Here is a 14,328-nt window from a genome sequence, read left to right as displayed (position 1 = left end):
AAAGACAAGGCTGTCTGCTCCCTTAAAGACATACAGCCTTGCAAACTCTCTAGAGCAGTTCTACTCTGTGGTATGGAGTCGCTATGAGTCTGAATGGACTAAATGTCAGTGGGTTTTGAACCCATACCTCTACACTTCTCACAGAGGTATTGGACAAGCAATCCTTGGGGAGGCTGCCTACCTAGTATCATCAGCATTGAGCAACTACTTTAAGAAGCATTCTTTGCAGGGCACTTAGGGTTAGAAAGAAAGTGAAGATTCAGAACTATCAGGTGTAACTATTTTCAGGAGAGAGGAGACTTTTTACATATCACCCCATTCTAGAGAACTGATTAGCACAAAAGAAGTCCAATTATACTATGGAAATTTTGAGGCCACATCTTCTTCCTTCCTCTTAACTTGAAATGTAATATCAATTTAAACCCCTCTCTTCTTATTCTCCCCAGAAGTCTTCCTTGGTGCTTAGACTCAAGAGCACCTTCAGTTAAAGGGACAGTTTTGATTCTTCTGATCCAGTCTTTTCTCAACATCATAGGGGTCATTCCTCTCTGCATGGCTAGCATCTTTCATTCTTTCTCTGATTGTCCCTTCTCTGCTAAGAAGGATCCCTGGTAGCACAGTGAGATAAAGTTGGTTCACTTACCAAAAGGTCCGCAGTTTGAACCCACCAACCTACTCTACATGAGAAAAATAAGGTAGTCTGCGTCCTTAAAGGTTTCCAGCCTTGGAAATCCTATGGAGCAGTTCTACTCTGCCTGATAGAGTTGTTTTGAGTCCCAAACAACTTAAGAGCAGCAGGTCTGGTTTGGTTTTCTCTACTAAATAAATAAGGAAAAATCTACAACCATTGTTATTAATATTTTATAAATAGACGTGAAGGAGCCTCTCAGGTAGGGAAACGAATCATTGACAATGGGTTTGGTTTTTTGAGTTTTGCCACTTCCCAGCTGAAGGTCTTGGACCTGGCAAGTCAATTAACATTCCTACCCTTTAGTGTTCACGTGTATAAAATGAAGCTAATTAGCATCCTATCGGAGTTCTGGTGTGGCGCTGTGGGTTAATACGCTATACTGCAAAGCCGTTTGAACTGCAAAGTCGGTGGTTCAAGCTCACCAGTCACTCCTCGGAAACCCTCTACAGGGTTGCTGTGGGTCAGAACCGACTCGACGGCACTTAACAGCAACAACATTTGAGAAGGTAATTGTGAAATTCCATGTGGTAGTGCATGTGATAGTGTTTTGCAACCTGAAAAACCCCTTGCAATTCTAAGGAAGTCAGAGGACAGAACCTAAAGGCTACCAAAAATCTCACACCAAACCCACTGGCCACAAGTGGATTCTGACGCCTAGTGACTCTTTGTATGGGACAGAAAGCTTCTAAGACTGTAAATCTTTATGAGAACAGTTTCATCTTTCTCCTTCTGAGGGGCTGGTAGGTTTGAACTTCTGACAAAGTTTGAACTTCTTGCAGTTAGTTGTCCCAGTGCTTAACCCACTGCACCACCAGGACTCCTTCCTGAAATATAAAAAAACAACAAACCCACTGCCTCATAGTGACCCCCTATAGGGTTTCCAAGGTTGAGAATCTTTACAAGAACAATCTTATCTTTCTCCTGTGGAGCAACTGATGGGTTTGAACTTGTGGTTAATAGTCCAGTGTTTATCTACCTTGACTCCTTTTCTAAAGGTTATGTGGTGGTGGTCATTTCCGACTCACAGTGAACTTGTATAGGGTTTCCAAAGCCTATACTTTATATATATATATATATCTTTATGGAAGCACAAAGTAGGCTCATCTGTCTTCTGAGAAGCAACTGGTACATTCGAACTACTGACCTTGTGGTTAGCAGCCCAGCTTATAAACCACTATTCTACCAGGACTCCTTAAAGGCTATATGTAGTTATTGTTAAGTTGTTAAGTGAATTCCAACTCATAGAGTCCCTGTATAGGGTTTCTGAGGAGCAGCTGGTGAGTTTGAGCTGCTGCTTGGTTCACAATCCTGTGCTTATCCAACAGCACTACACCAGGAGTCCTAAGCACCACTTAGGACTTAGGATGGTATTTAAAGTAGGGCTGAATTTCAGCCAAACTAAGATAAAACCAGGGAGGTAAACTTTCCTTAGAACAGTTAACCATACAAGAGCAATAGGACAGCGTTTACACGGGGAAAGTTCAGATGGCAAGGATGGGGAAGAAGGGCAAAGGACTGTGGAAACACAGAGAGGAAGTAGGAAGAGTGCTGTTACACTGTGGGGAGGGTAGTCAATGGCACAAAACAAAATACATTTAAATGATTGAATGAAAAACCAAGTTGCTCTGTAAACATACACACAAATCTCAAAAATTAATCAAATAAATTAAGATTGGGTAGACTCTGGCGCCCTCATCTGGTCCTTGTGTTAGGTCTTGGTCAGGTAGTCCTTCTGTGAGACAGGTTACAGGGACAAAAAAACAAACAAACCCAAAACACTCAGGTGGATTTGGATTCATAACAACTCAATATAGCGTTTCCAAGACTATGCATGACCAGGGCACCTTTGATTTCTGTGCATTGCAGTGTATTTCATTCTAAATAACTCAAATGGGTAGATTTTTTGTTTAGATTACTTCGTTTAATCTATAATAACAAATTTTCTCTAAAGTAACTTCAAGAATATTCTGCAAGGAAATGCTGAGTGAAGATCATTCTCATGATGCCAACTCAAGCAAACGAAAATGGCATAATTAACATTCCTCTTCACCCCCACACAGACTCAAACACACACACACACATATTTAAAGTTTTTGTCAGAGATATTAAGAGGAATCATTGTCAGTGTAATCAGAACCAACCAAAATTTGACAAGAAAATGATTTGAAATACAGCTTCAACAATTATGGTGTTGTCCACGGTACTTTCAATATTCTCCAACACCATAACTCAACTATATCAATTATTTTATGGTTTTCCTTACTCATTGTACAACTTTTGCATGCATATAAGGTTACTGAAAATACCATGGCTTGTGTCAGGCACACCTTAGTCTTCAAACTGGCATCTTTGTTCTTCAACACCTTAAAGAGGTCTTGTCCCTAATGCAAATCTGAATGGTTTGAAATTAGGAAAGGTGTGCACCAGGGTTGTATTCTTTTACCATACTTATTCATTCTGTATGCTGAGCAAATAATCTAAGGAGCTGTATTATATGAAGAAAAATATGACATAAGAGTTGGAGGAAGGCTCATTAACAACCTGTGATATGCAGATGATAGGAACTTGCTTGCTGAAAGTGAAGAAGACTTAAAATACTTACTAATGAAGATCAAACTTGACAGTCTGCACAATGTGGGTGGCATTAAAATGTAAAGAAAACAAAAATGCTCACCACTTGACCAATAAATAACATCAAGACAAATGGAGAAAATATTAAAGTTGCCGAAGACTTCCTTTTGCTCTAATCAACCATCAACACTCATGAAAGCAGCTGTCAAGAAATCAAATGGTGTATTGCATTAGGCAAATCTCCACAAGACTCTGCACACATGGGGTTGCCATAAATTGGAATTGAATTGATAGTAAGTAAAAACAACAACAAGGAGCTCTGGTAGCGTAATGGTTACGAATCAGGCTGCGAACCACAAGGTCAGCAGTTCGAAAGTACCGGCTGTTCCGTGGGAGAAAGATGAGGCTTTGTGCTCTCATAAAGATTTACAGCCTTGGAAACCCTTTACAGGGTCACTATGAGTCAGAACTGACTCCACGGCACATAACAACAGCAGAAACATACTTATTTTATAAAATGACAAGCTGAAATTAAAAATAAATAAATAAATATATATATATATATATATTATATATATATATATGGTGCTGTGATAATCCACAGTTCACAAGGTTAGTTTGAACTGCAAGACTGGTGGTTCAAATTCCCCAGCAGAAACCCTATACAGGGTTGCTGTGAGTTGGAAGTAACTATATACAAGTATTTATCTCAAGAAGTCTATATAGTAAAGAGGAAGGAAGTTCTTTTACATGATGTGTAAGATGTATAAACCTTGAAAATGTCATACGGAGTGAAATAAGTCTGTTGCAAAAGCACAAATGCTGGATGGTCTTACTTGAAATAAGCAAATATATAGAAATCAGATTATTAACAGTTAACCAGAAAGTCCTGGTGTGGCACTTGTAGGATAAGCACTGGATTGCAAGGTTGGTTTGAACTGCAAGGTCACCTCCTCCGAAACCCTATGCAGGGTCGCTATGAGTAAGATGCAACTGAATAGCACTTAACAACAGGGTGAGAGGGAGGGAGAAGGGGGAAACTTTGATTAGGGGTGTATTGTGTTAATGGTGTTGGAATCTTTTGGAAAACAATAGCAATAAAGTGGCACATTCTGAAACTGTAATCAATGTCATTGAATTGTAAATGTGGACGTTGTTGGCCTGGCAAATGTTTTGATATGTATATTTTCACCACACATACAAAAGTTTATAAAAAATGGAGAGTAAAGTCAAATCAAAGAAAATATCAGTAAAGATAAAATAAAGATCAACAAAGTCTAGAGTTTGTTTTTCAAAGAACTAATAAAATTGATCATCTCTGTCTAATCTGCCTTCTGTAATTTGAACTAATTAGTATGAGTTGTGCAGAGGAATAATGGTAGAAAAAACAGAGGAGAAGTGACCTCCAAAAATAAAATGATACTTTCCCAACAGTTATTTCTTTCTGATTAGATATTGATTGATTCTAAATGATATTTTTATTACTTTAACTTGAATCTACTAGGATCTGAGGGTATCGCTGAGTCTAGTAGTTACGTGTTATATTTCATTTATTTTGGGGACTTGGTTTTTCTCCTTGTGTTGAAATGATTGACTGCTACTGAGAGCCAGAGTAAAGTCTCAAGAGTCCTCTCACCGGTCTGTTTGATGGATCTCTGAAAGTGAAGACAGATAGTGAAATGCAGGGTTGCCTCCTGCTACACAAAACAGTTGCTGTTGAATTGACTTTGACTTCTGGCAACCGTGTACGAGTAGAAATGTACTCCATTGAGTTTTCATTTGCTGATTTTGGGTGAGTAGATTGCCATACCTTTTTTCTAAGGTGTCTCTGTGTACTCTTGAACCTCCAACCTTTCAGTTAGTGGCCAAACACATTTAGGGATTCCCTTGGTACACTTGTCATTGTTGTTAAGTGCCGTAGAGTTGGTTCCGACTCACCTATCCTGTATAGCATTTCCAAAGAGTGGCTGGTGAATTTGAACCCCCAACTTTGTGGTTTAAACCAACCTTGCAGTCCACTGCTTAATCCTACCGCCCCCCAGGATGGGATAGATAAAGCTTGAGCACAGGTACTTTTTCTTTCTTTTCAAGAAATTAAATTACAGTTTTATTTATTATTATATTTTAAATATTTTATTGTGAAGTTTTACAGAGTAGATCATCATACACTTTGCTTCATTACAATGATTACAATTCCCTCTATGTATTTACCTATATTGACTTTAACTATTGCATTCCTCCCTGTGTCTCCAGCTACTTTCATCTTTCCTCTGATATTGTATATTGCCTTATTGTATATTGTCTTCCCTGTCACCATGCCTGCCCTCTAGCCCATGAATAATTTTCCCTCCCCCTCTAATCTTCATAAATTTGTTCTTTCATCATGAAAACCTTTTCTTAACTTTTGTAACATTGGTCTCATACAATATTTGTCATTTTGTGATCAATTAGTTTCATTCAGCATAATGTCCTCCATCTTCATTCATGTTGTGAAGGGTTTCATAGATTCATTGTACTTAGACATTGCATAGTATTCCACTGTGTGTCTATACCAAAGTTTGTTGAACCATTATTGTGTTGATGAGCATTCAGGCTGTTGCTTTCTTTTTGATGTGTCTCTGTAGACAGCATATTGAAGGATCCTGTTTTCTTATCCATTCTGCTCTCTGTCTGTTGACTAGTGCATTTAATCCATTTATATTTAGTGTCATTATCTATAGGTATGAATTGATTGCTGTTACTTTTCTGTGTATTTCTTTGTGGTTCTCCTGGTTTCTGTATTCCACATCATTTCTGTGCTGACTTCATTTTGTTTCTTGGTTTTATTTTCATTTTCACTTTGTTGTGTTAATGTTTATTACATCTCTCAGATTTCCTCTTTCTTTATTTTTATGTGCAGATATATTCATTATCTTTTATGTTACCCTGTAATTTATTGCTTTTTCCCCTACTTAAAACAGTCTATTTTGAAATCTTCTTGATACCCTTTGAGTACAGGTACTTTCTGACTGACTAAAATTTGAAGCTATGAAAGCCCAGATCTAGCTTAAAAACCTTCAAAAGAGGAAGGACTTTTTTTGGATGGTGACTGATTTTTTTTTTTAAAGCAATCTTTTCACCATTATTGAAATGTTATCTTCTGTAATCACATCTATCAAGTATATTCGAGTCCTGGTGTGACGCTGTGGGTTAATGCGCCAGACTTGCAAAGCCATTTGAACTGCAATGTCAGTGGTTCAAGCTCACCAGCAGCTCCTTGGAAACCCTATACAGGGTCGCTATGGGTCGGAATCGACTCGACAGCACTTAACAACAACAACAATCAAGTGTATTGAAAAGAAAGAGGAATTGGAGTTTCTCAACTAACTCTGGTGCTGCTATGGTCTTGGTTTCCAGGTCAGTGTCAGGTCCCAGTATGGCTTCCATTTGCCAAGCCTGTCACTCCAGTGAATAAGACTGAGTTTCCCATTGGGACATCTTTGATGTATGAATGCCGCCTTGGATTCTACAAGAAGTCATTCCTTAATACCTGCCTAGACAACTCAACCTGGTCTATCAGAGAAAACGTCTGTAAACGTGAGTAACTCTGGACTGCGAACTCCTCTATGTCAAATCAGACAGCCATTAGAGTTCATTCTACCAAATTTTGGAACTAATACACATATGATTTAACAAATTTGCCCAGTACATAATGAGTGTGAGCATGTCTGCCTTCTGGTTGGAGACATGGGATGGAGCTGTAGGATAAGCACAACACTGTAACCAAAAAATCAGCAGTTCAAACCCATCAGTCACTCCTCAGAAATCCTATCCAGGGACACTATGAGTCAGAACTGACTCAAAGGCACTTAACAACAACAACAAATAATGAGTGTAATCATATCTTCTTTCTGCTTAGGCTTTCCAGCACCTTTTTTATAAATTCATTTCATGAGGAATGACCATCACAAGGCAAGATTGAAAGAGAATCACCATTTACTAGGGGTCTTTCATATTAATGACTGAGGCTAATGCATGACTTAGGGCAGAAAAGAAAAGTATCCTGAAAAAGGAGGAAGAAGATCTCAGCTTTTGAGACTTTTGAATGACAGTATATCAGTTTGGTAATAAATAAACTTTATTTTTCTGGAAGACTCAGTGTGGGAATTAGACAGATGTGGACAGGTGATGTTTTTGAAACTCATGCTTACTTATTAGGTGCTTAATAGTGTTGTTGTTGTTGTTGTTAAGTGCCGTCGAGTCGGTTCCGACCCATAGCGACCCTGTACAGGGTTTCTGAGGGTGTAAATCTTTACGGGAGTAGAAAGCCTCATCTTTCTCCCGCGGAGCGGCTGGTAGTTTCGAACTGCTGACCTTAAGGTTCACAGCCCGATTCGTAGCCACTACGCTACCAGAGCTCCTTATAGTGCAGTGGTTATGAATTGGGCTATGAACTGCAAGGACAGCAGTTCGAAACTACCAGTGGTTCCCCGGGAGAAAGATGAGGTGTTCTGCTCCCGTAAAGGTTTACAGCCTCAGAAACACTGTACAGGGTCGCTATGAGTCAGAACCAACTCCATGGCACTTAACAATAATGACAACAATCTTAAAGCAGTCTAATGAGTTTCTTAAAATGATAACTTTTGGGGAACCATTAGAATTACAAATGCTCATCAGGAAGGTACAGTTAGGTTGGTATTTTCCATATCAACAAATATTCAGAATATTCCACAGCTACTCCCAGAATTATGCTTCTTTCTTACAGGTAAAAAATGTGAACTTCCTCCAGAGCCCAGGAATGGCATTGTACAGATACACACAGACCTCAACTTTGGATCAACTATTTCTTACACTTGTGATGAAGGGTGAGTTTGGCAATAGCATTGTTTGGAATGACAGTTCTACAGGCAAATAAAACTATCTCTAAACCATGGTCTTAGAAAGGAGACACCTGTGCGTTGAAACCTAGCAATAGGATTTCTAAGTAAGGATGGTAGCTTGAATTCAAGCATTTAACTCCCCTTGGAATTATCAAAAACATATTTTAAAATGAGGTAAAACCGTGTATCTGTGCTGGAAATTAGGGAGCGGTGCCTACTACATGCTAAATTAATGCACCTAAAACCCAGTGATATGTTCATGAGGTGGGAAGGAACTGGAACAAATGGAGCAAACACTAGTTGTCACACACAAATATCCTTACCTCAAAGCAATACAAGCTAGAGATGGTTGACTAGGTGGGGGAGGTGGGGGAAGTGAGAAAGGGTAAGCTGTTGGGTATTGCGATGTGGTGGGCAAATTTTACTTGTTTACAGCGCCTCTTCAGAAATGCATACAGCACAAGAATCTTTCATGGACTTTTTCGTGGCTGATCCTTAGGGAGACAACCAGTCTAGGAAAGAAGTATATATATTTAACATTGCTTTCGTTTTATTAGTTATTGCTTACTTGGAATACACAAAAAATATTTGGCATGTGAAAAATAAAACTAGTCATGAAATGAACTTCAGTGTATGCACAACACTTTAGGAAGCAGGGCCAGCGTCTTTGAAGCCTCCTGTGTGGCCCTCCCCTTCCCCAGTCCTCCTCCTGGACCTCCTAAACTCTCCAGATTTAACCAGCATCCTCAATTCTGCATTTTTCATTCTCTTGCATTTCTTTTCCATTTTCCCCTGATACATACACCTAATGCCTATATTTTTAGCGTTAACTACTTTTAAACTTCGGAGTCCTGGTGTGGCGCTGGGCCGCAAGATAGGTTTGAACCTATACAGGGTCTCTATGAGTCAGAAGCGACTCATCAGCTCTTAACACCAACAACTTTTAAACTTTTATGTAAATGACATGATATATACAATATTCTGAAATTTGTTTTTTGTTGTTGTTTAATATTCTGTTTCTGACATTCCTCCGTGTGGCTGTGGTGAATTCGTTTTCACTTCTGAATGGCATTCATTCTCTTTTATGAATATACAATTTATTTCTTCCTTTATTGTTAGATATCTGGATTGCTTTTAGTTGTTCAGCTGTTTTGATTGTTTTTACTATTCAACGAATTCTTAATATAAACATATAGTTGTTTTGCTTTATTTTTACTGTTCAAAGAATTCTTTACACATATATATGCATTGTTGTTAAGTGCCGTCGAGTTGTTTCCAACTCATAGTGAGGCTGTATAGGATTTCGGAGGAGCAGCTGGTGAGCTTGAACCACTGACCTTGCAGTTCAAAACGACTTTGCAGTATAGCACATTAACCCACAGCACCACACCAGGACTCCATATATGTGTGTGTGTGTGTATGTATATGTCTCCTGGTATACATGTGCGAAATATTCTCTAAAACAGTTTTTAAAACTTATTTTATCATGATCCACAGCTAACAAATATATTTTCTCAGTACATTCACATACACATGTACCACACAGAGAGGATAGAAATTAAAAGTATCACATACCTCTTGCCACTTCTATTCAACATTGTATTACAGATTCTAGCCAGGACAATTAGACAAGAAAAATCAATAAAGTATATCCAAATTGGAATGGAAGAAGTAAAACTATCCGTATTGTCAAATAGCATGATTTTTGTATATCAAATATCATAAGTAACTCCATATATATACACACACAAAATTATTAGAGCAAGTAAATAAGTTCAGCAAATTTTCAGGATGTAAGAACAATATATAAAAATCAATTACTTTGTTTTACGTTAAACCAAACATGAATCTAAGAAAATAAAATCACAATAGTATTAAAAAGAATAAAATAATTAGGAATAAATTTAACCAAAGCAGTGTAAGGCTTGTACAATGTAAACTACAAAGCATTATTGACACAAAATTAAAGAGGAGCTAGATAATTGGAAGAAAATTGTTAAAATAGCAATAGTCCCCAAATTGACTTACATACTTAACACAATTCCTATCAAAATCCAGCATCCTTTTTCATAAATTGACAAGTCAATCCTAAAATTTATATTAAAATTGAAGTAACTTAATAACCAAAAGAATCTTGAAGAGAATAAATATTTGATCTCAAATCTTACTATAAACCTACAGTAGCAAAGAGTGTGTGTTTATGGCATAAGGCCAGACACATAGCCCAGTGGAATAAAATGGAAAATTCAAAAATAAATACATATACTTACAATCAATTAATTTGCAACAAGAACGCCAAAACAATTCAATGGGGGAAGACTAGTGTTTTCAACACAGGACCCTGAGGCACTTGAATAGACACATGCTAAAGAATGAAGTAAGACTCCTACCTCACACCATATACACAAAGTAACTCAAAATGAATCAAACATGTAAATGTAATTAAAATTATAAAGTTCTTAAAAGAAAACATACATGTAAATCTTTAAAAAATTTGAATTAGGCCATTGTTTCTGGGATACCAAAAATGCAGGAACCAAGGAAAGCTTATGTAAACTGGATTTCATCAAAATTAAAGTCTTTTGTGATTCAAAGGCATTATCAAGAATAGGAAGAAATATTAAAATCTAGGTATGATAAGGATCTGATACCCAGAATACGCAAAGCGCTCTTACAGCTAGCCAAACAATAAAAAGTCAGTCTGGTTTTTTATAATAGACAAAAAACATCAACATTTCTCCAAAGAAAATATACAAATGACCAATAAGCACATGGAAATATGCTTAATATCTTTAGTCACAAAACAAAAAAATCAAACTGACGTCAGTGAGTCGATTCCAACTCATAGCAACCCAATATACTGTTTCTGAAACTATAAATCTTTACTGGAGCAGACAGCCTCATCTTTCTCCCTTGGAGCAGCTGGTGGGTTTGAACTGTTGACATTGCAGTTAGCAGCCCAACATGTAATCCACAGTGCCACCAGGGTTCCTTGTCATTATTGTTGTTAAGTGCCCTCGAATCGATTCCGACACAGAGCAACCCTGTATAGGGTTTCCCAGGAGCAGCTGGTAGATTTGAACTGTCGACCATGTTGTTAGCAGTCCAGTGCTTATTCTCCAGCACCACAACAGGACTCCACTTCACACCCATTGGGATGGGTGTAATCTAAAGGGCAAATAATAACAAGTGTTATAGCGAGGATATGAAGAAATTAGAACCCTTATATGTAGCTGATGCCACTTTAGAATAGTTTCACATTTCCTCAAAAAGTTAAAACACAGTTATCACACGATCCAGCCATTTCATTTCTGGATTGAAAACATGTCCATACTAAAACTTGTACATGAATATTCATAACAGCATTACCTTAATAAATCCAAATACCTATCATAGGATGTGTGGATAAACAAAATAGTATATCTGCATAATGGATTATTGGTGATGGTTGTGTGCCACCAAGTTGGTTCCAACTCATAGTGATCCTGTATAGAGTTACTGAGGCTGTAAATCTTTACAGGAGCAGAAAGCCTCATCTTTCTCCTGTGAAGCAACTGGTAGATTTGAACTACTGACCTTGTGGTCAGCAGCCCAGCTTGTAACCCACTATGCTACCAGGGCTCCTTGCTTGGAGTATTACTCAGCCACACAAAGGAAGGACTAATATATAGTATAGTATGAATGAACCTTGGAAACCTCATGCCAAGTAGAAGAAGCCTGACGCAGGAGGTCACATATTATATGATTCTACTTGTGAAGAGTCCACAGTAGATAAATACATAGAGACAGAAAGTATACAATTGTCTTGGGAGGGAGGAATAGAGAGTGACTATGAATAAGTACAAGTTTTCCTTTTGGGATTGATGAAAATGTTCTGGAGTTAGGTAGTGGTGCTAGTTGCACAGTCTTATGAATATACTAAACACAATCAAATTGTGTAAAAGGATGAATTGTATGGTATGTAACCCATATCTCAAGGAGCTCTGGTAGGGTAGGGGTTACAAATCGGGCTGCTAATCTCATGGTCAGCAGTTTGAAACTACCAGCTCTTCTGCAATAGAAAGATGAGTCTTTCTGCTCCCATAAAGATTTACAGCCTCAGAAACCCTGTACAAGGTCACTATGAGTCGGAACCAACTCCACTGCATATAACAACAACACAAACCATATCTTAGTAAAAAAGTTATATGTGCATTGCAAAACAGTACTTTTATCCCAAAAAACACACAATTTTCCTTCTGTTGTATACCATTTAGTATGCTGCTCACAATCCACTGTGTTTATTCATGATACACTACATTGATTATTGGATAATCACTGGTCTGTTGTACTTCCATACAAATTTTTATCAGGATTGCATGAAAATTCTACATGAATTTGCGGAGAATATATAGCATTATAATAGTCTTCAAAAGATGTACTGTCCATTTATTTAGGTTCTTCGTGTGTGCCTCCCAATAGAAATTTTCATTTTCTCTGTAGAAGTTTGGAATATCTTTTCAATATATTCTTTTTTTTTGCTTTTTGTAGTGGTATTTTTTTATTATGATGAATATTTGATGGGGCTTCAAAAAGTCTATAGAAAAATGGAATTAAAAGATGATGAATTTTTTTCCACAAACTTTTTGTATGTAAGTGTATGCATACATGAGTAAATATATCTACATATGTGTATACATATATATGTTGTTGTTAAGTACTGTCAAGTCAGTTCTGACCCATAGCAACCCTATCTAGAGTTTCCAAGGAGTGGCTGTTGGGTTTGAACTGCCAACCTTGTGGTTAGCAATCTAGTGTTTATCCTACTGTGCCATACCAGGTATAAGCAGTCCAATGCTTATCCTACAGAACTACACCAGTACTCAATATAAGCAGTTCAGTGTTTATCCTACAGCATCATACTATGAGCCATTGTGATGTTGTAGAATACTGCTTACTGAAAAGTCGGCCATTCAAATTCACCAGCCACTTATTGAAAACCTTATACAGGTTTACTATGAATCGGAACAAACTTGATGGCACTTGGCAGCAGTAAATATATAAATATATAAATTATATATATATACACACTCATAGATGTACACACACATACACTGAGGGAATTTTTTAAGTTAGCGGGAAAATCCCATTATCTTTCCATTCTATTTTTCTACACTTTTTTAAGCACCCTCATATATATCGGGCTGTGAACTGCAAGGTCAGCAGTTTGAAATTACCAGCTGTTCTGTGGGAGAAAGATGAGGCTTTCTGCCCTCGTAAAGATTTACAGCCTCAGAAACCCCGTACAGGGTCGCTATGAGTCAGAACCGACTCCACGGCACATAACAACAACAACATCAGACCACTGAGTCACTTAGGACTCAAAGCAACACTATGTGGGGTTTCTAAGGAACAGCTGGTGGATTTGAACCACCAGTCTCATGGTTAGATATCCAATGCTTATCTTATAGCATCACTCCAGAACTCCATGCATGTGTATACACACACATACACACACATATCTTTTGTTGTCAGGTGCTATGGAGTCACTTCTGACTCATAATGACTCTAAGTACAACAGAACAAAACACTGTTGGGTGCCGTACCATTCTCACAATTGTTACACTGGAGAACATGGCTGCTGTCACTGTACTATTTCATCTTGTTGAGGGTCTCCCTCTTTTACACTGACCCTCTACTTTGCCAAGAATGATGTCCTTCTCCAGGGACTAGTCCCTTCTGTTAACAGGTCCAAAGTCTGAGAGACAAAGTCTGACTTCTAAGGTGCATTCTGGCTGTACTTCTTCCAACACAGTTTTGTTTGTTCTTGTCAGTCAATGATACTTTTAATATTCTTTCTAACACTATAACTCAAATGCATCAATTCTTCTACAGTCTTCCTTATTTACTGTCCAACTTTCACATGCATATGAAGATATTGAAAATACCATAGTTTGGGTCAGGCACATCTTACTCCTCAAACTAACATCTTTGCTCTTTAACACTTTGTTGTTATTAAGTGCCATCAGGTCGGTTCTGACTCATAGCGACCCTGTGTAGGATTTCCAAGGAGTGACTGGTGAGCTTGAACCACTGACCTTGTAGTTCAAACAGCTTTGTAATCTGGTGCATTAACTCACAGTGCCACACTTTAACACTTTAAAGAGGTCCTTAGCAGCAGATTTACCTAGTGCAATATGCCATTTGATTTCTTACCTAATGTAGTAC

General features: G+C 37.8%; 1 protein-coding gene across 1 annotated transcript in view; it reads left to right on the top strand.

Annotated features, from left to right (window-relative positions):
• Positions 1-14,328, top strand: part of CR1 (complement component (3b/4b) receptor 1 (Knops blood group)) — a 191,076-nt gene that overhangs the window by 69,878 nt on the left and 106,870 nt on the right. Inside the window, exons 18-19 of the mRNA XM_006834201.1 lie at positions 6,659-6,838; positions 8,007-8,106. Coding sequence (XP_006834264.1) covers positions 6,659-6,838; positions 8,007-8,106 — 280 coding nt within the window. The remainder of the gene's footprint in view (positions 1-6,658; positions 6,839-8,006; positions 8,107-14,328) is intronic.

This window comes from Chrysochloris asiatica, unplaced genomic scaffold (assembly GCF_000296735.1).
Source record: "Chrysochloris asiatica unplaced genomic scaffold, ChrAsi1.0 scaffold00009, whole genome shotgun sequence".
Classification (NCBI taxonomy): Eukaryota; Metazoa; Chordata; class Mammalia; order Afrosoricida; family Chrysochloridae; genus Chrysochloris; species Chrysochloris asiatica.
The sequence above is the reverse complement of the archived record's forward strand: the minus strand, read 5'-3'. Positions and strand labels throughout refer to the sequence as shown.